Raw genomic sequence first — 27,865 nt, forward strand, 5'->3', positions numbered from 1 at the left:
AATAGCCTTTCTTCTCCACCTTTCCATCATGAGCACTGTTTCATGGAGCCCTGCAAGGCTGGATCCATGCAGCTCTCCGCGGTTGGCTATTTTAGTAGAAACAGTGACTGACACTTGGCCAGTTTCTTGACTTGGTGGCTTTTGGCTATACACAGGGGCGTCCAATGGCAGAGACCGAGAGAGAGGCAGCTCCTAGGTGCTCAGAAGCCCTGGGAAAGTGTGTTCTGCCTGCTGAGGGATTGCTGGGAGTATTGCAATTAATAGAATGCAACTTAGCGATCCTTTTGGCCTGATTTAAATTATTGCTGCAGCCACAGTATCCAGCAACTCTTTCTCTCTGTGGAGTTGTGTTCCTTCTCCTCCACCCTTCCCTTCCATCATTGTTCTGGAAGTGGCTGAGCTGGCCATGGAATCAGCAGTGCGGATGTGTACTGTCATACACTATGTCCAGGTCTGCAAGAAAGCTCACCTCCCCCTCCACAACGAAGTCAGGCATCTGAAACACTTCCGCAGTGCTGGAGGTCCCAGTGCTAGAAACCCATTCGCTTGCATCTCAGTGGTGTTTTCTCTTCAGTGTCTCACCGGAGTGCAGTACTTCGGGGCAGGGCGTCTCTGAGCGGCATTTAGCATAGCGGAAGGCCATGCATTAAACGATGACTGCAGAGGGACAGGGTGACCCGGGAGGGAGCAGCTGTCGGGAACCTTTTTGCCAGGTGTATAAGTGAAGAAATGTATGGAAGTGGGAGGGAATCCCTTCATTTCTTTCTGATTTTGTCTTTCTTGGACAGGGCAGGACAGGCTATGCAGGTATGGGGTAGAAGATAAGAGTGAGCAGAGGGAGAGGGTTTCGTCACAGCGTGGATAGGACCGCTGAGGCAAAGGACCTGATCGTTCCTAGAAACTACTGGGTGAGCTTGGCCTGCTGGACGTAGGAGATAGTTTATCTCATATTGATGTATTGAATGGAGTAATGGGCATGTATAGGTTTGTGTACTTTTTGAAAAGAAGACATTCAGGGCGATTGTGTTTCAGCCAGAATATACTGCCTTGACGGACCCTTCGGGAAAGTAGTTTGAATAAAATGAGGCTATTCCAGAACACAAGGTAAGGGAATCACCTTGGCATTACAACTGAGCTGAGTTAGATTTATGAGGTTTTTCAGCAAGATGAAGGCAACATTTCCTGAAAGAGAGGGAAAGAGCTTAATTCAAATAAAATAAAGAACATGTAAACCATATTTGGATGAGCTTTAAAATAAATTTAGTTTTCCTCAGAGCACTTCCTTTTCTCCCATCCCCACAAATATTGAAGCAAGAATTTCAAAATATCTAATGCCGAAGCCAAATGGAAGTCCAATGTCGTTCTGAATGTTAGAAACCCAGAAGCAAAACAAAACAAAAAAAAAACATGGAGTGTTACACCCGAATTAGCATTTAAAGTGGCATGTTTATATAAAGAGAGCACGGTGTAATATATCCTGGGAGGAAAGAGAGGATTTCAGACTGTGAAGGAATGTCAATCGCATTTATATATTCATCGAATAGGCAGTTGGGCTTTTGTATGTTTCTGCAGCATCCCCCATCACGCCTGCGTTCATCTTCTCTGAAGTGGATAGGAGAGCAGACCTGGGAGATAGAAACAGTGTAGGATTGATCATCTTACCTTTGACAGCTGTAGGAAGGCCTTAGCTTTGCTTCGGGGAGCTTTATCGGAATATGTGTGCATGTGCAAACACACTTGGGAATGTCCAGCAGAATCTGTGGGTTGTGTGTGTTTGGGTGGAGGCAGGGGAAGCCCGAGGCTTGTGGGCTTTCAGCTGATTCTCAAGGTGAATCCAAAATGTCACCCCAATTAAGAACTATTGTTCTTTTTTAATTTTTTTATTATTTCTTTATTGATTGAGAGCTTTAGGGTGTAGCAAAGTAGGCTTCTCGGGGCCCAAAGGCACGAGGGGAAGTTTCCTATTTCATATCTACTAGAATAACTTTTTAGCAATCTTGAGTCAAATGAGAATTAGGGGAAATTTTTAGGGAGCAAGGCTTGTCCAGGTGCCACCGAAGCAGTCTTTTAAGAGAAATGACTAGTGATGCCACCTCCCAAGTCTGCTACTCAATGGGCATTTCAGAGCATGGAGGCAGTAGCCACACTTACCCGGGTTCCAATCCTATATCTGTCATGGAGCCAGCCATGTGACCTTCAGAAAGTTACTTCACCTCTACGTGTTTTTAGTTCCCACCTGTAAAATGGGAATACTATTCTCACCTGGAGTGTTTTAAGGGTTGTTATCAGTTTACATTTGTGAAGTGTTTATAACGGTGTTTGGCACACAGTATTAAATTAATAATTAAAACGTGTTTTATTAAATAAATAAAGTACATTGGGAATGAAGCTTTCTCCCCATCACTTATTTTTGCCCTGTAAAGTTAGACCACAATATAGGCTGAGGAAATTCCCTTAAAGCCAGATCATTTGAGCTGCATTTTCTAGGGACTGTTTACAAATTTCCTGTCAGTGGAGAGGTGTTAAAAGAGGTCACATTTGTGGAATCCACATGTACCCATGAAGGTCCACCCTGGTTACGAGTTTCCCATAGGTGCCCTGTGGGGATGGGCCCACAGGTGTTCCATTCTGCATCATCAGGCTGTGAAGGAACAGGCTGTGCTAGCGGCCCCTCCTCCAGAGCAATTCATCCCTTCCGGCCTGCCCATCCTCAGCACAAAGGCAGGTCACTTCTTGACACTGTGCTTTGGGACAGACAGGCTTTGAGGAAAATGGAGTAGGATATTATAGATGTCCATATGGAGACTTTTAATCATAAGATGGCAAAGCTGAAAGAAACCTTCACAGAACTCTGATGAGAAATACTTCTGTTTGTTAAGTGAGGAACCAGTTTCGAGGATTCGGGATTTGCTTCTGCTCTGAGAGTTCCTTGGCTGTGAGCTGGGACTGGGATTTGGGGTTCCTACCAGGAACTGGACAGCAACCTTTGCTTCTTAAGGGCAAGTCTATTTTGTTAGGAATCAGAAAACATCTGCAAGGGCGTGGCTGCATTTTGTACTGTAAAGATACGGATTTTAGCACAGACATCCTTAGCGTGGACACAATAAAGGGGGGCACTTCACAGGCATGCTTGACTTCACCACACTTGTCACGGTTTCTTTGAGCATTTTGCAAAGTGTGGCCTCAACCTTTCCTTAAGCGTTTACTCTTAAAACTACAATCAAAGGGAAGACCTAGAGTCTGACACCAGCACCACCAGGATGCTGTTTGCTCCGACAAATAAAGAGACTTGTGACAGTCACACTGGTGGGATGTGGTGTTTGTTCCCAGCTGCAGTCACTGGCAGTCCCTAAATGGGTGCATACCTAATGAGATATTGTGCTGGGCAGCTGTATTCTGTATTGTCCTCTGTACCCCATTGTGCTGCCTGGCCCTCAGCTAACTGTGGGGAGGTGGGTGGTACCTGGAAGAGCACATTGTGTCTTGGAACTCCTCCTTACCCTCCTTGCCCTTCTGACTCCTGAGAGTTCAGCTCCCTGCTCTTTGCTCTTGCTGGCAGCCTGCTGTCAGACCTTACCAGCTGGACAGAGTTATTTCAGGGTTTCCTTCTCTGCTTTCTGCACAGGGGCTTCCCTCTGAGAATTCTGGAGGGTCATTTCTTCCATCTGCGTTCACATGCACTGTCTTTTGTCATATTGTTCTATAACGCCACCACTTCGAGAACGAGGTTGAGGACTTTTCCATGCTTAGGTGTGGGAACCTAAGACATGCACATAGCACATGCTGGAAATGTGCACTTCTCTTCCCAGGGGCATCACCCAGGTAAATTGTGGCCACAGGAATTGCAGCCAGATAACTCTGGAAGCACGATTGCAGGAGAGAAAAGTGTTTTATCAAACATATTCTCTGAATATTATTTGCAAGTGGACATGAGTGGCATCCATTTGACCAAGCACAGAAGGATACATTTCACTGATTTAAGAATGAAAATCCTAATAAGAAAATCAAATACATATATCCTATTTTATTCAGGGAAAGATTTTTAAATGCTTTTATTCTAGGAATGTAAATTCTTCTTTCAAGAACTATTTGCATATTTAGTAGATGCTTATGTGAAGGTGTTCTTACCCTGTTAGAAAATATTCACTGGGCATATGCTCTGTGCTCTTTATTGTTTAGGAAAAATGATTTCTGACTTCCGTGGTGCCAAAGAGACCAACAGGATTAACCTTAATGGCATTAGCACTGAATGCCGGACTCTCGCTAAACCCTGATTTTCCAATGCTGTCTTTATTGTCATCGGTGATGGTGGGACATGCTTTTGCTTAGGAGGTTAGCTGAAGACAGAGGTTATCTTTTGGATTTCTTTTTATTTTTCGAAAGCTGAGGACAGTATTTGCTTTGAGGAGTTGGCACCTCGCGACATCCTCCTGTAGCTGCTGTGGAACAAATGATGTTTACTGCGGGGGCAGCGGGGACCTTGGAGCAGACAGAGAAGGGAGGGAGCGTGCTGCTCCTCTCCTGCGCTCTCCTTGGCCTCTCTGTGGAGGCACTGAACAGCATTTGCTCTGCGTGGGGCAGTGAGAGTTCACCAGGGGTTTTGTATTGCAGGTTATAAAGCATCGTGCTTAGAAGCTTAACAAATCAAGAATCAATTATCAGGGAGAATGAGCAGGGTTTTTTATGTTTAAGGCAAATTAGTTTAAACGCTAACACCAGTCCTTGTGGATTAAAGAAGCCCTCGGAAGCAATGGAAGTATATTTTACAGATGCACTTGACATTACACACTGAAATGAAATGAATAGATCCGTGTATGGGTTCCACGTCTTAGGGGAACAATGGTGGCTTTCTTAGGCAGAATTCTAAGGTATTACCAATTTGTATGTAAATGCACTTGATTCGGATAGAATCACAAGAAAAAGTATTGTCATCAAACATCTGGTTAAAGCATGCTGTACTTAATTATTATCTTTGAGGGTTCAGGCCACTTGGCTCTATTCTAATTTTCAAGCCCCACTCCTGACAGTTGTTGGTCAGACAATATCTTTAAGATCACAGTAGGATGGTGATGGCGGTGCTTGTCCTGGGAAACAGTTAAAGGGGAAATTGAAGCAAAGATCATTTAAGTTGGTACTTACCTGCCCAACATGCACCTTTTCTCTACTATGTAACATCTCCTAGGCTAAGAACCCAAGAATTGTGAATTCTATGTGTCACAAACCCCAACAGATTTTATTTATTTTTATTTATTTATTTATTTAAAAAAAAAAAATATATATATATATATATATTATTGATTTTGTACAGAGAGGAAGGGAGAGAGATAGTTAGAAACATCGATGAGAGAGAGTCATCGATCAGCTGCCTCTTGCACACCCCCTACTGGGGATATGCCCGCAACCAAGGTACATGCCCTTGACCGGAATTGAACCCGGGACCCTTCAGACGCTCTATCCATTGAGCCAAACCAGTCTCGGCCCTAACAGATTTTAAAACAACAAAACAAACAAAAAAGGCCATCATGGAATTCCATGTGGCATGAGCCAATTTCCGCTGTCCCAGGAGCGGCAGAACCCTGCATCCTCTCAGAGTTAATGTTCCCCAGCAGCTAACAATTCTCTCCCCGCCACCCCCCAATTTAAAAACAAACAAACAAAAACACTTTTGTTGAAGCATAATTGACTACAATAAACTGCACTTAAAGTACAAGTTTATAAATAGATGTATGTATATATCTGAAACTACCATCACAATCAAGGTAGTGGAGTTCCCACCCTCCCCAGAAGTTTCCTCTTACCAATTTATATTTGTTCCTTCCACCCTCACATGCCCAGTAAGTTACTAATACTTTCCTTACCTAAAGATCAGTTAGCATTTTCTAAAATTTAAATACATGAAAGAGTACTGTTTGTACTTTTTAATGGTCTGGTTTATTTTATTCAGCATAATTATTTTGAAATTATGTTTGTATTTATAAGTAATATCCTATGAAGTGGGTACAGCATAGTTGGATTATCCATTCACTTGCTGATGGACATTCGAGTTGCTTATAGCTTATAGGTTTTGGCCATTATAAATAAAGCTACTGTTCACCATTGGTGGCTTTCCTCTCAGCTTATGGCCTGTATTTTTAGTCTCTTTACAGCATCTATTGAAGAGCAAAGTTTTAATGAAGTCTAATTTATCTCCTGAGTTTCCCCCCCCCAGAAGATTTATGGTTTTCAAGTTTATATTTAGGTCTATGATTCATTCTGAGTTAATGTTGTATACAGGGTGAAGTATGGATTGAAGTTCATGTTCTCATGTATAGTACATATTTATTCCAACATCATCTGGGGGGACTGTCCTTTCTCCACTGAATCACTTTGTACCTTGTTGAAAATAGTTGTCCATATTATTTGTGTGTCTAGATACAGACCTTCTTTTCTGTTCCATTGGCCTGTTTGTCTTCACATTAATACCACACTGTTTTATTTTATAGCCTTATAAGAACTTTAGATAGCGGATAGTGTTAGTTTTTCAACTTTGTTTATTTATTTTTCCAAAGTTGTTTTGCTGAGTTTAGGTTTGGAATCATTTTCTACAAAAATGGCCTGTTGAGATTTTTATTGGAATTGCATGGCATGTATAGGTCAATTGAGGAAACTGTGAAGAGTTTTCTGGTGGTATAATGGCAGTCTAGTCTTTGAGATAAATTAGGGAGAATCATGTGTGAGTTGATACAGTATGGAGGCACTGAGGTAAAAATGTCCCCCAGCATGTGTTGTTGGAAGAGATGGAGGAGACTGAGTTGAGAAATGAGCAAATACTTGGTCAGAAAAACTCCCTCAGGGAAGCCCAGGTGAAACAGTTGGATGGGTAGTTCTGGGAGCAGCTCAGGTAATGATTTCAAGCTGAAGTCAGAAGGAAGCAGCCGCTTTTCTTCGGGAAAGAACTGCAGTGGACAGCTCAGGCTCAGCATGGCCAGGGAATCGAGGAGGAAGGATGTGACCAGATGAGCTTCAGGTGTGTAAGCTCAGGTGTTCACGTCTAGTGGGTGAGAGGGCTACCCAGTCTGGCTCAGGGAATAGTTAGGGAGGGTTGGCCTTAGGCTTAACAGTCCCTGCAGTGACTGAGTCTTATAAAACAAGGAAGGTCGACTGTACATTTCAACTGATCATTGGTCTAAAACAGTAGTTCTCAACCAGAGGTGATTTTCTCCCTTCAGGGAACATTTGACAATGTCTAGAGACATTTTTAGTGGTCACAACTACTGGAGAGTGTGGCTTCTCCCATCATCTAGAAAGCAGAAGCCAGGGATGTTGTTAAACAACCTACAGAGCACAGGGAAACAGCACACTCTCTGCAATAAAGACTTATCCACCCAAAATGTCAATGGTGCCAAAGTAGGGAACCCGATCCAGAGCGGGTGGACCGGTAAAGATGGCGGCACGAAAGTGGAAGTCATTGATTGCTCTGAAGCCTCAGGTGTGTCGTCTGGAGGAGAAACACTCTCTGTGTGGTGACCGTGGACAGGTACCCTGCATGACCAGGAGGTACCTTTGTGGAAATATTCTTGGGGTGTATTTCCAGAAGATGTCTAAAATATTATCATCAAATAAAACTAGTTTACAAAAGCATGCCTTGACTACCAATGATTGAAGTCAATGTTCACCAACCATCTGTGTTAATTCACTTTAGGAGAATGTGAATTAACTGTTTACTATTTACTATTTTACTAAAAGATGAATGTCTGGAAACATTTCTGCTCTACCAATAAGAAACGCTATTGATTGTTCTTAAATAGATTTTTAAAAAAATTAAAGTGGTGTTATAGTAGCTAGTGAAACAGCACTAAGATACACTAAGTGAAATAAATAATCCACATCTCTTCCAGTCCCTGTATCCAATCACAGCCCCAGGTGGCCACTGCTTGCCTTCAGTGTTTCTCTGTATCCTTCCGTCCCTTATGCAGGTGCCTAAGTGCATTCTTACCCATCATTTCTTGCCCTTGTTGCTGCTTGCTTCAGAATGAGATTGTAGCACTCACTCCTCCATTTGCTTTTCTGACAATGTCAGTCTTCCAAGTCAGATTTATCTCATTCTTCTTTATAATTATATACCATAATATATTACAGATATATCACATTACATTTAACCATTTTCCCATGGATGGTCATTTGTGTTATTACCAGCCCTTTCCTTCCTCTGCCCCACCACAGACAATGCTGCAATAAACATCTTTGTACCTATGTCCTTACGTACTGGTCCTTTTTTTCCCCCCTATAGGATAGATTCCCAGAAGTGGAATTGCTTGGTCAAACGGTATGTGTATTTTTAATTTTAATAGATATTGTTAGATTACATTCTCCAAAGGACTAGCAAATCACATTTACACATCAGAGCACCCATTTCCTACATTCTCACCAGCATTGGATGCTACCATTCCTTTTAATTCGTGCCAGTCTTATTTTCTCCTACCATTACCTTCATTTGCATTTTCTGCAGCCCCATTGATGTAGAGTATATTTTCATATGTTTATTGTCCATTTGAATTTCTCTTTGTTTCACTTCATGTTCATTTCCACTGCCCATTTATTTATTCTGTAGTGTTTTTGTTTCACAGTTCTGGAAAGCTATTTATTGTGTTTTAGAAATGTTGATACTCTGTATTTTTACAAATATGTCTTTACAGTTTTTGTCTCTGTGTATATGCCTTTTGCCAAATGAAAATTGTTTATTATTATCCAGTCAAATATGTTTGTCTTTTTTTTTTAATTGTTTCTTATTTATCTGTTTTGTGCAAGGTGGTGTCGTCCATCATAAGGTCATACAAATATTCTCTTAAATTTTCTTTCCAAATTTTTAAACATGAAGTCTTAAAGTTTATAATGATATGAGGTAGGAGTCTTTATTTTTTTTCCAGTTACTTAAATCCTAGTTATAACAAGAAATTTAATTTTTCATGGGACTGAAATGTTATCCTGGTCACGTATATATTTGGATCATTTCTGGACTATCTTGTCTGATCTCTGTATGTCTGTTTCTGTGCCAAAACCATTCTGTTTTGAATTCAATGGCTTTTTATTGAATTGTAATGTCTGGTAAGTTCTCCTTAACTGGTCTTTTAAAAATACTTTCATGGTTATTTTTTAAACCATTTATTTTTCTGGCTAAGTTAAATTTAAAAATTTGGGACTTTTTTCTTAAGTGTTTTCAATATAAAAGATATTATAACAATGAATATGACGAATATAACAAAAATTACTATTATTTTTTAGTTTGGGGAATCTTAAAGACAATACTTAATTTAAATTCTTGTAAATGTGAATAGCAATTTATTTGGGTTCATTGATATTCTTAATTGCTTTTAGAAACTTTAGTTGTTGTAATATTAAGGTAATAAATACCTTTCTGTTTTTCTAATGGCATTTGAAATATTGGAGATAAACACTAAAACTATCTGTGATAAAAAAATAACAGTAATATTGTCTTACAAATGAACACATATGCAATTACATAGGAGGTTTTATTTTGCTTATGAAAGCAAAGAGATATCCCTTGTAGGTTCTACCCATGTTCACTTGTTTATAGAGAAAAGACACAAAACCTTTGATTTGTTCAATAGCCAAAAGTATAATGATGAAATAATTAATGTATTGTGATTATTATTGAATGGTATACTTAGAAAAATTATAATTATGTTTTAAAAAATGAGATTCCTAGTACTTTCAATATTATAATTTAAATGAATGGATTGCTATTGGCAATTTTTGCATGAATGTAAATATTAAAGATGATAATTTAGAAAAGAGGAGTATATTAATGAATATTATTCACATAAGAAAAAAGAGGACTTAGTAAATTTAGAGTTACATTTAAACCTTTTATATGAACTTATAATCTTTAAAAAATTATCTATTTATTTACTTATATATTTTTAGGTATATTTTTATTGATTTCAGAGAGGAAGGGAGAGGTTTAGAGAGATAGAAACATCAATGATGAGAGAGAATCATTGATTGGCTGCCTCCTGCATGCCCCACACTGAGGATCTAGCCTGCAACCCAGACATGTGCCCTGACCGGGAATCGAACTGTTACCTCCTGGTTCATAGGTCTCATGTGGCTCACTCAACCACTGAGCCACGCTGGTCAGGCTATTTATTTAGTTTATAACCCTCACCCAAGGATATGCTCATTGATTTTAGAGAGAGAGGGAGAGAGAAAGGGAGAGAGAGAGCTGGTAGGTGAGGTGAGAGAGAGAGAGAGAGAGGGAGACAAACATCAATGTGAAAGAGAAATATCATCGATTGGCTGCCTCCTGTATGGGCTCTCACCTGGGATCAAACCCAAAACCTAGGTATCTGCCTTGACTGTGAATGAACCACACCCCTTCTGGTGCACAGGATGATGCTTCAACCACTGAGCCACCTGGCCTATGCTGCACTTATAACATTTATTGAATGAAAATGAAATATAATTTTTCTGCTCTGTTCTAAAGAAGGTAATGAACAGTTACCTTCCAGCTTCTAGTCCATACTCATATGAAACATCATACTAGGCACTCCCTCCCTGCACCCCAATTTTGATTTCTAATATTACTTTCCACTAAAGTGCATCAAGACTCTTTCTGGAACTTAAGGGAAAATGATCGGTTTGGAATAGGTGTTTTTGTTTGTTTGGTTGGGTATTTTGTTTTTGCTAAAGAACAAGCATGCTTTCCATGGTGTGTGGAGATTGAGCTATAAAGGACAGATGAGCCAAATTGAAGGCACTTCTGCTGGCCAACAGTGGACATCTAAGTGACAGAGGAAATGGTAATGATAAGGCCTTGAACAAGTCGAGCCTTCCAGAAGCCAACAGTCCATCATGTTATATCAAAGGTGACAAATGGCATAAGTTGTGCTAATTAAAAGGCATATCATGTGTGGAAATAAGCTGTATTTTGGTCAATTCAAATGGTGTTTGCTGCACTCAGGTTTTAATCATCATCAAAATTGACAGATGTGATACACACATATAAAAAGATAAACTAGAGTATATTTTAAATGTAATTATGCATGTGTGTTAAATATCTGTAGGCTATCACTGGAACTTAAAAATCACAGTAAAAATAATAAGGGCATCATAAAATTAACAATAAAGGAATGTTTCTTTTACAATACTGTCAAATATTTAAACCTTTAATTTGCTCCAGGGCTGCCCAGTTCTAAAGACTCTGGAAGGATAGAGTTGTTTAAATTAGGATAGAGAACCTCTCTGCTTTCATAAAACAAGGAAACATAAGCAACCATCCACGACTGGGGTTGGAGTGACTACAGACATCCACAGGCAATGAACAGCGTAGTTTTTATTCCTGGAGCCAGAAAATCTCTGCAGTGTTGCTGTAGTGTTTCAATGTATTAAAAAAGTCACCATCATTAGAGGATGTGAAGTGATAGTTTAGGGAGATACAAGCACTAGAATAATTGAAACAATGCTCACAGGACTTGAGGAGTGAGGAAGGTGATGCCCAGTGCAGCAACGTTGAGTAAAAATAACCACGTGTTGATTTAAATGCATGAGCTGTCCTGAAGAGCTCCTGTGCCTCACATAAAGATACTGGACAAGTGATGATGTAACTGAGCTGACCATGAAACAGTGATGTACCTCCAAAAACATGTCAGGTATTATGTTCTGACAGCCAGGGCTATCTTTTCTGGACCTAATAAGGTAAACTGGAACCCATCTTCATTCACGGGTGTCCTTAATCTACATCAAATGGAAGTAAAACAACTTTATGTGATGATACTTTTCAAAGATGAAAAAAGAAAAATCTTACAACTATAAAGCAACAACACACCAAATAAACAAAACTGAGCCAAAGTGCATGTTTTCTACACATTAATTATCAGCTGAAGACTTGTGAAAGTTGTCTACAAATGGCCCTGGGAAAATGGGAACTTTCCTTGACTTTCTAACTTCATACTATCCTCTTGTTCTTGTGAAAATGTTAACCCTCCTGAAGTGTTACCTTTGTGTGTTTGGTGCTTTCTTAAAATCACCTCCACATAAAATCTCACCAGTTTCCCATCTTTATTTTGTCTTGATCCACCACTGGAATATAATATGTTAAGCCTCCTACACATAGGCGGTAGACCACAGCATTGAGGCAACAGGAGTCCCTTGCAAGTGTGGGGCTCCCAGATTGCTTCCATTTCACACAGGCCTGCTGTGGGAGAGTGCTATCACCAGAGAAGATATAGTTCTTTGGGAGTGAGGACTCTCTCTCCCTGGGCTCATCCTAGCGATTATAAACCACCTGTCAGTGTGACCTCAGCACTTGGTTGTTCTGTTGCTGCGGCCTCTGGCCATTAAGAAAGGTATAGAGACTGTCCATATGTTCAGATGAAGCCACCGGTCAGTAGTCATTGACTCTTATTCACAGTGCCTCAAAGAAGATGGCTGCCTCTTTAGGGAAACCTACTGTAAGCTGGGACATGTGCTGCAGCTGCATTTCACCTCCAGGTGGTTATGTCAGAGGATGACCTTTACCAAAGAACTTATATACTTATATGCATAGCCCTGGACATGGACAATAGGGTAGAGAAGAACTGGGGAGGTTGGGGAGGGGCAGAGAGGAGGGGGCTAAAGGAAGGGAAGTGGGTGGGTGGGGGGCATGACTTTTTAAAATGACAATTACATTTGGCCCCTAGGTATGAATCCCTACAATAGTTTTATACATCTAAATATTTAAATGTGAATCTCCTTGAGTTTTCTATTGTCATTTCTTCTAACATTCATTCTAATGACTGAAATAACTATTTGCAAAGAAATGTTAAAAGAAATACATTGGTCTCTTCTAGTATTGGCCTTGTTGGGGGTTAGCTTACTGTTTTTTTAGAAAGAGATCGGACTATTGAAATGTATTGAATAGAAACTTCACAAGTGAAGAGGGCCTGTCAAAGAGATGGAAAGTACAGATATTTTAAATATAATTGCAGTTATATTCAGTAGTGGGAGGGGGGAAGTCAAAGCATTTCTTTTGAATGCCATCCAGGCGTGCGGGATATTTTGTAAGAATGAGTAGAATAGCCGTAGGCTGGAGGGCACCTCAGCGTTCTCCAATTTAGGACAGCACATATCCCAGCCCCTGATTCATCTGGCCAGGTCTCCTCCAGCTCTGTGAAGGCCCCTCCGTTTTCATCTTCTTAGACCCCCAGCCATGGAGCATAAGAGCACATGTGTAGGGGCACGGCGACGGAACAAATATTTTCTCTTCCGTGGTGCTTTCAGAAGAAGCCTTTTATCTCCTCCACGGCCAGGCTCCTTGGATGTCTGAACAATGAGGAATGTGAGTGAGCTCTGTCTACAGCTGAACCCTGGGAGCCGCACAGGCTTTGAAATGGATGGCTGCGCATCGCAGGGCCACAGAAAGGGAGGTGGGGGGGGGGGGGTCCTCCCAGTTCCTGCATTGATGTCTGCCAGTTGGATGTCTTTGTAAAAGGAGCCTGAATCATTGTAACTGATTAAAAGAAATGCCCGATAGTCGAAGGCTTTCCTACCCAACATGAGCCTGGCAGTAAGGATTGTTCTCTTGGGGTACGTTAATATTGGGGGAATCTCATTCTCTGGTCTTTAGGGATCAGCCAGTGACCACTGAGGCAGGTGTTGGCAGTGGGAACCTTCAGAATGGAGGCCGAAAAGCTCTCTGGCATCCATTGGCAGAATAGCCCCAAGCAGAAAGGAAGCTGGCTCCTGGGAGAAGGGATTTGGCCTTGTAGGTACTCTCTGTCTGAGGTTGTGGCTCACATATGCCACGTTACCCTCTCACTGTTGGCCTCTTTCTGCTGTGGTCCCAGATCTGCGTGTCCTGAAACCTCAGAGGTCCCCTTGCCTCACACCTCAGGGCAACTCCCAGCCCTCCACTCCGTAGCCTGTAAATGACTCTATTGAGGACTCCGTAGCTCTTGCTTTTTTGTTGTTGTTATTGCCTGAGTACAAGTCCCTCTGCCTGTTTGTAACCCTGTGCACTGACCTTAGCCTAAGAAGGCAGGCCCATATTTCAAGTTGTTGGTGGTGAGGGGGGTGAGGGGGACAGATGAAACTTGGCCTTGTAGTTAGAGGGATTTGGAGTTGTAACAAATTGTTGTCTGGCTCCATAAACTACCATCCAATTATTGGGAAATGGGGTTTGGAGCAGAACGAAGAAAAATCTCATCTTCAGATGAGCTTTAAAAACCTGTCATAAAAGAGGTAGCTGGCCCTGAGTTCAATTGTTTTTCCATCATCGGGAAACACTCAAATCCTTCCGTGTGTTGGTGTGATAGAGGTTTAAAAACCGAGCCCCCACACCCCTGTTCTCTCCCTATTGCCATCTCCTCTGATGGACTCGTGAGATTTGGTGGTGCTGTGCTGTCAGAGCAGCGGTGGCCATGGACCAGGATCTGCGTCCCATTGAAATAGCTAATTTCAGAAGAGCTTGTGCATTTTGACCTCTCTGAACTTCTATGGGTCCTCTCAAAGAGGGAAGTAATTCAAACCTGGAGGCGTTTCCAAGAATTGTTTTTGGAAAATAAACTGATATGTGTATCCCTATTATTACGGTCTTTAAAATTTTTTTTTACTAACAATGTAGCATTCATAGAATCTTAATAAGTTAGGAAATAATTGGTCTTTGTAGAAAATAATAATTTGAATATATTTCTGTCAACCACACAGGTGATCACCAGAAACCACAGACAGGAAAAAAACAAAACAAACAAACAAACAAACAAAACATTGCAAATGATCACTTAAAGAAAAGGTTAAAAAGTAGGGAATTGGGATTTCACTTCTATCTCCCGATGTACCAAATAACATTTTCCTTTCGGCATTTTCAGCTTTACAGCCTCTTAACATTAAAGAAATGGGGTAGCATTTTATTTTACCGTTAAAAGTTCTTGTAACATAAAGCATTAATCATTTTTCCCGACGATTTCCATTGTAGAAATTCATAGACGTATGAAGGATAAGAGTCTGTATCCATGATCTCATCTTACAAGCCTTTTATTATGTTTTTGCAGGCTGTGTTCTAAATCCTGTGACTTGATGATTATTGATTCTCAGTGTGCGCTCTCTTTCCGGCTGGGAAATGCTTTCTGGAGCTGACAGGCGTGTATGAGTGCTGTGCTCTTCTCACCCACAGGACTGGCTGTATCTTTAAGCAGAACCAGCCCCGAGAGCGAAGTGCTGGACTGTTTCGAATGGCCATGACCATGTATAGTTGTTTTTAGGGCGCCGAGGCAGTTCCCTACTTTCAGTAATTCATTTTTTAAAATTCCAAAAGGCCTCATTTTCCCCACAGCTGTTGGTGATATTTGTTTAGGATCAGGGAAGTTTGCCCTTTTTATGCCGGAAATCACTCTGAACAACACATTTTAACAGGTTCCAGCAGTCAACAAAGAGATGCTATATTCACTTAGGGAACAGAACGGATTTTCTTTGTTTTGCTGTAACACGTGGGGCTTTCTGAGATTTCCCCAGAAACTAGCACTGCAGCCATTCGTGGCCACGCTGTGATCTGGGTGATCTGAAGAGTGATTTATCGATCGGGGAGGGTTTTCCCAGTGCCTCAGGGTGTGTGGTTAGTGGAACTGTGTGCGCACTGCCCTGCTGGAGTGGAGGCGCCTGGGGCCGGGAGCGTGGTTCCAGCCCCATCCTCCATGCCTGGCATCACCCCTGGCAGGCAACAGTTCCGTAAATACTCATAGAATATTGCTTTGTGTGTTTTAAAACCACCTATCTTCCTTGCTGCTTAACACTCTTGGGGGCTGGCCCATTAGTTGATTGAACAGTTACTGAATTCCTAGGTGAAGTTGTTGAAACTTTGTTAAGGATGGGCTGTGCTCCAAATAGGATAGTGGACATTGGTTTTTCCAGTAACATCTTTGAGTTTAGTGTAATTTCATTTTGTTTTTTGGGTTTTTTTTTTTGCATTTATGTCTTTTATGAAACCAGATAAGAGTGAAGGATTCATTATTGATTAATGTTTTAATGTTTTCCAGTCCTTTGTATCAAGGAATGCAATTTAAATGGAATGTTAGCCTAAGTTCTAATTCATCTATCTGGGGATTTTGCCAAAAAGCATTTTAAGTATGAGGGATGGTGGCTTCCATTCACCAGCCTGACTTGAGCGCCAGAAATAGCTAGCCATTCAGGGTGTGCTTCTTGTTGACCTGGCTTGGATTCCTTACATTGCAGCATTGCTGGGAGAAAGGAGGCAACTAACACAGATGAATAAAATAGATCTTAGTTGATAGGAATAAAATTAAGCTCTTTGCAGTTACTCCCTTGGTATGACTTAATCTCACGGTATGGATACATTTACAACTATTCTTTTGCTAGATGAGGGCAATAAAAAAAAGAGATCAGGGGTTTTTAAAAAGTAACCGGGGGGACCAGCACTGAGGAGCACTGTTATTTTAAGTGGTTGTTTTTATAGTAGAAGTGTACAGGCATGCACGAGAATACTACTAGTAAACACCGCATTCATATTGTAGGACACCTCTGGAGGAGAGGGGAACTAAGGTCAGGGAGCAGATGCTGGGGGCCTCAACAGAGCTTTGATGTATGAAGTGGAGCAGTTGATCTTTAGGCAAATGCTCATTGTGTTATTCCCTCCCTAGATTTGTTTTTTTTTTAAATCAAAAAGTGAAAGTAGAAAATGGAGAGTGAGTGTGCATGAAGTGAGATTTCCTCCAGCTTACTGTTGGCATTAAAAGGTTCAGCTTTCTGTACCAGCTTTCTCAGCCTCTGTACTGTGTCACAGAAGCACAAACACATGCCGAAGAGACACTGACAAATAGAATACACTTAGGTACTGGGACTTGTTGAGACATCAGCGGTGTGATTACAATGCCTCCCAATCCGTACTCATTTACACTTATTCCTCTTTCACTCGGTTCTGCTTCTACAGAAGCTTTCGGCAGCTCCATGTCTGTGCAGTTCTATCACTTGCACAGACTTTGAAACATAGGTACCCAAGTTAGTAGCGCCTGGCTTCTCGTGGTCTTGGTCATAGTGATAGAGGATCCTTTTCAGGGTGGAAGGTCCTGTGGCTTCCCACCCCCTCAGTGAACGTTCCTGGAGCCACTCGGGAACCTGCATGTAAATGACGGGGCTGAAAGTGATGGGCACTGAGAGTCACTGGAGGCACACACAGGTGTGGACGCTGGAGAGAAAGGGAGGTTGTGCTGGGCCCTGGGAGGTGGGTGAAGATGTCCCAGCCGCCCCCTGTGTTAGTTTGCCAGGGCTGCTGTAACAAAGTGCCACAAACGGGCTCAAACAACAGGAGTTTATTGTCTCACAGGTTCCGAGGCTGAAGTCCAAGATCATGGTGTCGGCAGGGTTGGGTACCCAAGAGGACTGCAAGGGAGAATCCGTTCCAGGTCTTTCTCCCAGCTTCTGGTAGTTTGCTGGCACTCTTTGGTGTTTCTGGGGTTGGATAGGCCTCACCTCGATCTCTGTCTTCACTGAACCACATGGCATTTTCCTTGTGTGCATCTGTGTCCTAATCTCCCCCTTTTGTAAGGACACAGTCTGACTGGACTAGGGCCCACCCTTATGACCTCATCCTAACTTTGTCATTTACAAAGACCCTCTTTCTAACTAAGGTCACATTCACAGGGACTGGGGGTTAGGACTTCAACATCTGGTGGGGGTAGACACAGTTAAATCCATAACCCTGCCCCTCCATTCTCACACTCCTCACATCTGGAAGGCAGATTCCACCTCCCTGCAGGCGTTGTGTACCTCTCACTTGTGATCTGTGGAATTTCTCCTCCTTTTCTCACCAAATTCCACTGAGTGGGCGCCACAGCCCTGCTGACAGTGAAAGGACTGCGGAAAACACAGCCATTAGACAAGTTACTTGTCAGGGAGATAATAATTGAAGGTGCATTTGCCAGAGACCATAGCCAGGAAGCAATATGAGTTGGTCCTTGCTACTGACTCTTTACCCTTCTACCCAGACTCTTCCGCACATCTCATTAGAGCAAAGACTAATCTATTGAAATCCAATCAATTCCACTTTCGATGATGGCGGATGAATACTATTTCTACTACATTCCCTGTGAAATAGGGCTTTGTGGATAAACCTGGAAGCCTCTCCCCACCCCCTTCTTATAACATTGTTTCTTCAAGAATGTGGTCTGGTGTCTTACCCTTAAGGCTGCACCTTCACAGCACACCCCAGTGTGTCCTGAGAGGAGCTGGGGAAGGGGGGTTGGGTAGGACTGGAGTGCATGGCTTTCTCCCTCCTGCGTCAGGGGGAGGTGCAGAGGGACACTGAGCAGGAGGCTGTCACCTCATTGGACAGTGATGTCATTTTGGTGAACAAGGTTGGACCTTCAGGTGCCTTAAGGATCCTTCTGAAATAGGTTTATGTCCAGAATTAAAACTGGCTGAGGCACTAGCAGGGACATCTAGCTGTATACCTGGCATCCATGATCCCTGCTGCTCTACTGATCAAACTCTGGTTAAAAACCTGTAACTACCAGCCTCCTTCCCTCACAGCTGGATATAGTCATGATAGTTGATTTGGCCAATGAGACATAAACAGAAGTTGCTTAAGGGTGAGGACCCCTTTTCTATTCTTCCCTGCCTCCTTCTGATGTGGAATGCATTTGTGTTGGCGAGATCTCCAGCAGCCATATTGGCCTAGGAGGTGGACATTAAGGTAGGCTACCTACTAAGAATGATAGAACCGAAAGGTAGAAGTGGTTTGAGTGTGGCGATTGGTAGCCAGCACTGCAGGCCTGGATTCCTGCTTCTGGACCTGTTTTACACAGAGAAGCAATAAAGTTCTTTTGGTTAAGCCACACATTTGGCTTACCAGTTATATGCAGCTTCTGTTACATCTAATCCTAATTTGATCCAGAGACCCTTCCCACAGGAACCCAAACCGCTGCGCTTTAGAGAATACCGTGCATCAGAAAGGGAAAGCCGGTCCGAGGAGAATGGAGAAAAGAGGACTTCTCTCTGCGATGTGAGGAGGAGTCTGCTGGGTGCCGTGGCATCCTTTTCCTGGACATTGTTCATCTGAGGTGGAAGAGAAGACTCCAGCGCTGTGTTCCCTTTAGCTGATTCCTTATTTGTTCAACACTCTGCTTGCTAGTAGCACACAAGGCGCTCGTCATTTCCATTTTCTGCCAACTAACGTTCAGTGTCAGTAGCATCACCGTCTTCGCAGTGCAACGCTGTTGGGAGTGCCTCGTTGCTTTTTACCATTGTTTCAGAGAGTTGACTAGAAAACAGAGAAGAAGGTGCTAACATCAGTGACTAGGAGTGTAGCCCTCCTAAACTTAATAGCTGACACCAGAGGGAAATATTTTGACTTTGAAAAAAGGATGACTTGCTTCCATTGGACATTCATTGTAGGAGGGCCAGTGTTGAGTGTAGTTGACTCTGAATGAAAATAATAAAATTAAAGGGTGTGGACAGATTGGAAGTGTGGGTGTATGAGGGATAATTAAGGAATTTGAATTTTTTAATCTCTCAAGGAATAAAAAGTTCCCTGATTACATATATTTGCCTCTGACATGTTTTCAGGAATGTGTGAAGCAGAAAAGTAGAGACTTGCCTTCACGGTGGGACTCACCGTTTGTAGACCCTGATTCTCTGATGTGCTGCAGTGAATTGGGAGGAAACAGTGGGCGTGAGCCGCTGGGACTGCACTGGAGGACGATTATGACATTGTTGCCGCAGAGCTCAGGTTGTGTGCTTGGTGCCCTGGTGGGGCCCCTCCACACAGCTGTGTTGGCTGAATAAAGGTTATCCCAACGCTTTCTTGATCCATCCTGAATTATTCATGTTTCTCTGCCTCTCTGGATTCACGGCTAGTCCCCAGACAAACATTTTCAAGGAGGTCCATATATAAAGGCAACATATTCTTTAGAACGAATTTTATCTGTAACGAGGTGAAGTCATTTTCTACGTGTCTCAGTTAAAGTCACAATGATGTGAGGTCCTACAAAGTATCTGTTGCTTGAGGAATTTAGGAGACAATTAATACTGTCCATTGAAAGTATATACAATATATTTTCTTACTGAGTTTGTCTTTATTTTATGTGTAAGGGGTTTCAAATATTCACTAGGCCTTCTAATCTCAGTTCCTATTACACTATTTCCCCGCAAGCTACCCGTTTTATCAACTGTATGTTCACCTTCCTCAGTGCTTATCAGGATCCCAATTGTTTGTGGTGGGAGAGGAATTTCTGCACTGGTTTGGATAAATGTCTTCTTTCCGTTCCTTTTTTTTTTTTTTTTTTTTTTTTTTTTTTTTTTTTGGAGGGGACTGGGGAGTGATGATGTGGGTCAAAACAAGCCCAGCTCCCTCTATTCCAAACAGTTTTTTTTAACACATCCCTGATGAAGTTATCATTCGTTATCACTTGTAGATAAGATTGGGCAGGAGAGGACATTGGATTTCAGTGATTGATTTCTAGTTGTTCATCTGCAGCAGCCATCTAGAAAGTTTGGAAATTGTTTTGTTTGTCCATAGTCTCGCTGGCCTCCATCACCAAAAACAGTCAGATTGCGTTGAAGACAGTGCTGCTGGCCAGAAGGCGTATGTATATTAAGATACTGTGAAAAGCGATGGCATCTAGTTTCTCAAATGTAGGTCTCGGGTAGATGCCCACTGAGATTCCGGCATCTGTGGGAGTGCAGACGCCTGGCCTTCCTGTTGGATGGCCTCACCAGTCTTCCACGTGGCTGGACGGAGCCCTGAAGCCATGTCATCTTCCAGAAATTGAGGGGACACTGTCAAAAGAGGTCAGTATCCAGCTTTATTCTTTCAGAGATGGTGACGGAAGCTACCTTTAAACAGCAACGAAGCTGGTAAGAAATAACGTACTGCCCATGCACTACGCCTCCGGAATTGCTGTGTATAAAATCTTAATCAGCTGAAACTGGTTTGGCTCAGTGGATAGAGCGTCAGTCTGCGGACTGAAAGGTCCCAGGTTCGATTCTGGTCAAGGGCATGTACACTGGTTGTGGGCACATCCCCAGTACAGGGTGTGCAAGAGGCAGCTGATCGATGATTCTCTCTCATGGATGTTTCTAACTCTCTATCCCTCTCTGTAAAAAATCAATAAAATATATATTTTTAAAAACCTTAATCAGTAAGGGCTTTTCATAGGAAAGTCTGTTTTTCAAACTTTACTTTGGATTATTTGAGAGGCTTCCAGAACTGAGTAGATAAGAAGTCTTCACCAGGAAAAGCTCTGTTACCTTTCCTGGGAGAGATGCCAAAACCTCCTCAGTTTTGTAAGAGATCGGCCTTTTCATTGGGAATTCTTGGGCTTGGAGAGAGGGCCCAGCCTGAGAAGAGAATGTCTTGTTTTAACCTCTACTCTGCTTATTCCACTAGTAATGTGAAATGTCATTTCCATGGAAGACTTCGGATTCATTCTTTTTGTTAGACGTGAACGGTGTGATTTCAGGAGTGGGGTGACTGAGAACTCCAGGCCACCCACAGCTTGTGCCTTTCAAGAAATAACATGGCTGGTTTTGTTATGAAAATGAAAAGGAAAAAGTAGAGGAAAGAGGAGATGAAATAAATTTGTGTTAACATTATGCTTGCAGTATGAATTTAATTCCCTGCATGGCTGGTTCTTACTTAAGACCAGAAATGATGAAACCTTCGTCTGAGAGCGGCCGTCTAAACGGAACAGGCGATATTGGGGTTGGCGATTAGCTATGCATGGGTCATGGGTTGGCAATTAGTTCTGTTTCTTAGAGCATGTCTGCAATCTTTGATATCTGCTTAAGTTATGTAAATAATTTGCAGTTTTTATTATGATTTTTCTATTAATCTTTGGCAGAGTGAAATTTCATATTTTCTCTATGACAAACCATGACATTTAGCAATTAAATCCTTTTATTTATTCAAAGTCTACATTTTGAATAAATAAACTTCAACAAAATATTGTGTGGGGGCTTTTACAATTTTATGTAGTGATTATTTTGCAATCAATTAATGTAAAGGACTCTTCATAATTATTTCAAATCTGATAGTTATAGGCTTTAATTCTCACCTACCAAGGAATTATATTTGAAACTCATGGACTCTGAAGCCAGAGTCTTTGTGGCCTTCCAAAGGCTAATATGACTAAACTTTTGCATAAATGAAGTTTATTATCATTTTATTTCCACATTTAACCATCCATAGATTCTGTCCATATCTCTCATTGGAGTTAATTAAGTACTCATATTTCTGATAAATCCCTACGTCTACATTGCACTTATATGCTCCTCTTATGTAGAAAATTTTTTGATAAATAAAAATATTTTGGTGGTGATGATCTACCTTTGTAATTTGACTCTTTACAAGTGAAATCATAAGGTTTGGAATTGTGTATACTTGTATTTGGGCACAATTTCCCCACCAAGCCTATAAATAGTTGTTCCTAACCCTTTTATGGACCCAGCAAGGTATTTTCAAAGTTTTTTAGTCCCTATTTATTTCTTAACTGGTTGTATGTCATTGTCTCATTCCCACTTACTAATTAAATAGAATAAGTCACCTTCTATGAACTATTCTTATTTTTTAATTATTTAGGTGTTCTCATCCCGGGATCTTTGGCCAGCTCTCTGGTATCTATGAACCACCTGAAAATGAATATCAGTGGTGTTTGTGTGTGTGTGTGTGTGTGTGTGTTTGTGTGTGTGTGTGTGTCTGTTGTATAGCTTTCATCTAATTCTCAAAAGCCTGCATGACTGCCCAAAGTTAAGGACTATTTTGTTTTCTTCAGATAGGCCTTTTTTGTCTACCTAGATGTTAAGCTTCGGAAATCATTTATATGCTTCCATTGAATAGTTTTACCACTACAACTAAAACAATACAACAAAACTGTAAAGAGTAATGTTTAAAATAGCAATATCAATCTAATATTACATATGAATGATGATGCTTTGCTGAAATGAAATATCCTTAGATATAGGAATGTGCTGTTGCCTGCTACATTTGTTTGTTTTTGGAGATGATGTTTACTTTATGCAATGGGAAACTCTGTTCTTCTCTGACTTTTCTGATAAGAACCTTGGGCAGTGGTTCCCTAATGCCCCATGATAGCATGTGGCCCTCACTTTGAGTTTTTAGTGTTTAGGCCTATGATCTTCTCCATTCACTCAGGGAAATTGAAACAGTAATACTTGTCTAACTTGATCATTAACACAGTGGAAATATGGCACTGAAATAATGGGGCAATCTGAAATTAAGGGTAGTCATTACACAGTTCATATTCTTTAAGACTATCAATGAAATGCCAACAAGTTTTTTTAAAAATGTATTAAATATTCATATTTCCCTAAGCATCATTTTTAGACTCCAGCTTGAGGAGCACTGACATAGAGTGCATGATGGGTCAGAATTGCTGTAATTGCTTTTAGTGCATTAATGGATATGACTTGATTTATAAGTAGACTGATTTAATATTTATACTTAAAATAGGCGAGCCTACGTTTAATTAATCCTTGTCTCCACACTCTTTACTGAAATAGTTGTTTGTACCTAAGCTTTGTATTTTTTTTTTAAGTTGGCCTTGATTGTCTCTTATTCAAAACCCAGCCTTGCTTTTAGCTGTCTCACCTGCTGTAGGTACACTAACCTGGCAGCAAAAGGGTGTCCCAAGGGCAGATGGGGAAGAACGTTGGCGAACCTGAGTGTTAGTGGGTTCAAAGGTGGTGGACCTCTGCCATGAGCGGCGAAATGCTGCTCTTTACTTGGTGATTCCATATTTCTTAAGGACATTTTCCCAAAACATCTGTATTGGGATGCAGTAACTACTATAGTTAAGATCATATGCTTATTTCTGGGAGTAAGTCTGTCTTCTAGTTCATTTCTCCCACGTTGTAGCTCTGTGACTTTGCCTTCCTTAACATGGCCATGATGGAAGTAGCACCAGTCTGAGGATTCAGTGACATAGTGCAGCTCTGCACAGTGCTTGGCATTAAATGTCTGCTGACTCCTACTAGTACTACTGGTACTATAAGAAAAATATTCAAAGTATTTGCTTTTTATTCATTTTACAGACAGCATGGGCCAGTAAAGGTCTGGGAAGCGGCTTCCGCATTTCTCAATGAGATTTTTATATTGTGCAGTGCGATGATTTTAGCGCAGCAGCGGTTGATGTACTCATCTTATTATGAGCTCCTTTAGAAGAGGAATTGCTTATCTCCCAAGGCCAGTTATATTGTGACCTTGCAGCTTCCTTGCTATCCAGGGAATCTGCCCTTTTGCCCTTTCCCAACCTGGTTATCCTTCTATAAATCTCCTTTAAATTCTCTGAGCTATTTGTCCAGCTCTGTTCTTTCTTCCCTCTCTATCCTGAGGGACCCCATGGTGAGCTTTGCCAGGTCACACTACTCAGTGTGATGCTCAGTCCTATTGCAGCTGTAGCTACATTTGCTGCCGCTGCTGCCAGGTGCTTCCCTCATAGACATTTTCCTCTGGGTCCTTAATTGTAGGTGAGGTCGTATTATCTCTGTATTATATCCTTTAACTGATGTGAAAACCAAGGCCCAGAGATGGTAAGTCACTTGCCTAGGTCTTCATCACTCCTTTGACACCCCCTTTATCTCTTGTCATTCCTCTATTCCCATTTTAAAAGAAAGTGTTAACTTGGGGGTTATGCCGTTGTGGTGAATTGCATTGATGGGAACTTACTTGTCATAACCTGAATTTAAATCCTGGCGTCACCATTTTAATAGCTACATGACCTTCGTCAATTGTTTCATTATACAGTAGACATAATCATAATGGCACCTAAATCTTGAATTATTATAAGGATTAAATGAAATAGTACTTGTGAAAGTTCTTGAACAATTCCTGGTATGTATTATGCACTGTGTAGGTTTGTTCAATAAATAAAATGACTTCATAATGTAAGTTGATGACATAGTCTTTTACATTTTCTTGGACTTTATATATTTACTAGAGGCCTGGTGCTCGAATTCTTGCATGGGTGGGGTTCCTCTGCCTGGCTGGCAATCAGGGCCAATTAGGGCATCTTGCCCAGTCCCCATGGTAGATTGGTTGGTCAGGGAGGGACAGTGGGAGGACTCCAGGGTGTGTCCGGCCTGTCTTGCTCAGTCCTGGTCAGCTGGACCCCAGCAGCAATCTAATCTACCAGTCAGAGTGTCTGCCCCCTGGTGATTAGTGCATGTCATAGTGACTGATTGAGCAGTCAACTGCCCCCTGGTGGTCAGTGCACATCATAGTGAGCAGTTGAGCAGCCTTAGTATATTATGCTTTGATTGGTTGAATGGACAATTGGAAGACTGGGCATTTAGCATATTAGGTTTTTACTATATAGGATATGTGAACTGTTCAGGCTACTTAACTCTTTGTTAACTCCAATAATTTTTCAATTGATTCTGTTTGGCTTTCTAAATATCTATATACATAAAAGCCATAGTGACTAGTAGTTATGGCGTGCAAATGACCACTAGGGAGTAGACACTCAATGCAGGAGCTGCCCCCTGGTGGTCAATGTGCTCCCACAGCCAACCTCCCGTAGCCCCAATCGACCCACATGGCCAGCCAGGCCAAGGGACCCCACCCGTGCACAGATTTGTGCACTGGGCCTCTAGTAAAATTATATTGTGTACAAATAATAGTATGTATTCTTTTTTCCAATATTTTTACCTGATTTTTAACTGACATATTGCATTGAACCCTATTACCTAATAAGCACTACACAACATGATTCTAAATTACATTCACAAGGATATAGCCATTACTTCTTGTATTCCAGGCTGTCATATATATGTTCGTATGTGAATATAGCTTGTATTTAGCTTGTTTAACAAAAGCTCTTGGAGATAGCTTTGTGTCCTCAGTTAAGTTTGTTCTTGGACTTGGTTTAATTATGTCAGGGTGCTTGATGCCCAGAAATGAATTAATAAATCCATTGTCTGATTTGCAAGGTAAACATTTATTTAGGTATAATTAAGTAGCCAGTGGCTTTTATGCAGTTTGAGGTCAAATACTCTGTTGATTCTAATATGAGAGTGTATCTGGTGTGAGAGTGAGAGAGAGCAAGTGTGGTGTTTCCTTAAAGATCTAAAATTGTCCGATTATCGGCATACATGTGCGCAAAATATTTTCACTGATTTCTCCCCATTGGGTAGAGTAGCCCTGATAGATAGCATGCCTGTTTTGTTAAGGCTAATTTTGTCATGGAAGGTAGTTCACCTAAGGATTAGTTACTTATTTTGGCTTTGGAGACTGACCATCCTAGTTCTACCACTTACCACCCCACTTAACCCTAAGACAAGTTAAGTAAGCTTTGTAAGTCTTCATTTCATTAGCAATGAAATAAGGTTGATGATAGTATCTCCTTCCTAGAATTAAACTCAAAAATGCATGTCGAGGGCAGGCATGGATGAATGAAAGCTGTGCTTAGCATTCTAGTAAAACATGCCTGTTCACATTGTGGCGAAAGTGCAGGGTGGTGAGCAAATAGCAACCAAACATGAATGTGCAGAGGCCACACCCTGAGATTAAGGAACATTGAGAGTCTTCCCTGTTTTCTAAAGTTGTTACCGCTTTTAAAACGTAAGCGGTGACTGCAGGGAAATTTCAGGTGCCTCTATAGCTCTTGTTGTCATTATCTTGTGGAATCTGTAGCACAACATTTGAAAGATTTATAAAAAATTAAGATAGTAGCAAATTCCAACAGGCTCATTTGTTTAACAAATTGCAAGGTGAAACTACTTTCTCAAGTTTTGTCTTTAGGCAACAATTTTTTATGAATAGTATTTAAACCTTAAAAAAATATTTTTATTGATTTCAGAGAGGAAGGGAGAAGGAAATATAGAAACATCAATGATGAGAGAGAATTACTGATTGGCTGCCTCCTGCACACTCTGTATAGGGGATCCAGCCTAGGCTGTATTGAAAACTTTCTAGTATTTATTTGAATATTTCCATTCTACAATATCTCCTGGAACAGGGGGCTATCAGTTAGAGTACTGAAAAATATATGCTTATGGATAAACTTTGCTGTCTTTCCCCTATGGTAGCATTCTGAAATGTTTTGAGGCTATGCTTGATGCATATGCTTTCCTTTTTTAATAATCAAACTTAGAACATGATAAAATGATAGAAATTTCAAAATAATTCTGAAGTAGCAAAAGTATGCTTTACATTTACTGGTCTTCTCTATGTCAATTTCAGGTTTCCATTAACCCCAAGGTTTGTTGTAAAGTTAATCTTACATAGATGTCAAGACTTTTCAAAATATAGGTGACCCTCTCCCTACTTTTTGCTTTATGGCTTTGTTAGAGTTGATGTGTAGAATTCCTATTTCTAAAGCACGGTGGGGATATTTTCAGATTTTCTGTTTAAAAAAAAAGGTCAAAATTTATATTTTATTCTCAATGTCTTTGGTGTAGCTAATTGCTTTTGCCTCACCGCCACACAGGTTATATTGCAGATTTGGTTACCAAAATATGCTTGTTTCCCACCAATAGAGAAAATTGGTTCTGAATAGCCTATATGAAAAGCAGGAACTTTCATTGAATACCAGTACAGGTGTTTCAAAGGTCACTGAATGTATTAAAAGTAAAAATCTTTAAATGCCACTTTTAGATTATACTCTTTTACTAATTAAAAGATTCCATCATGATAGTGAAGTTAAAACTTTTATTAAGTTGGTATAATTTGGTTTTAAATTGAAACTGTGCGTTAGAATAATAAAAGGCACTAGAACTTCCTAAATAAAATTGTTTCTTTACAAGAGGTACCATTTGTAAAGCATCTATCAGAATGCACAGTGCATCTCAGATCTCTCTCCTCTTTTCCTTTCTCCTTCCCATATGTGCATACTGTGTTACTTCTGATGCCTCTATCCCCGAG

At 41.0% G+C, this 27,865-nt stretch overlaps 1 protein-coding gene across 3 annotated transcripts in view; it reads left to right on the forward strand.

Moving 5' to 3' along the window:
- Positions 1-27,865, forward strand: part of MAST4 (microtubule associated serine/threonine kinase family member 4) — a 505,205-nt gene that overhangs the window by 267,530 nt on the left and 209,810 nt on the right. Inside the window, exon 5 of one of the 3 annotated variants that reach the window (XM_036408807.2) lies at positions 8,270-8,305. The exons of the other annotated variants lie outside the window; for them this stretch is intronic. Coding sequence (XP_036264700.1) covers positions 8,270-8,305 — 36 coding nt within the window. The remainder of the gene's footprint in view (positions 1-8,269; positions 8,306-27,865) is intronic. 3 annotated transcript variants of the gene reach the window in all.

Source organism: Pipistrellus kuhlii, unplaced genomic scaffold (genome assembly GCF_014108245.1).
Source record: "Pipistrellus kuhlii isolate mPipKuh1 unplaced genomic scaffold, mPipKuh1.p scaffold_m20_p_4, whole genome shotgun sequence".
Taxonomy (NCBI): Eukaryota; Metazoa; Chordata; class Mammalia; order Chiroptera; family Vespertilionidae; genus Pipistrellus; species Pipistrellus kuhlii.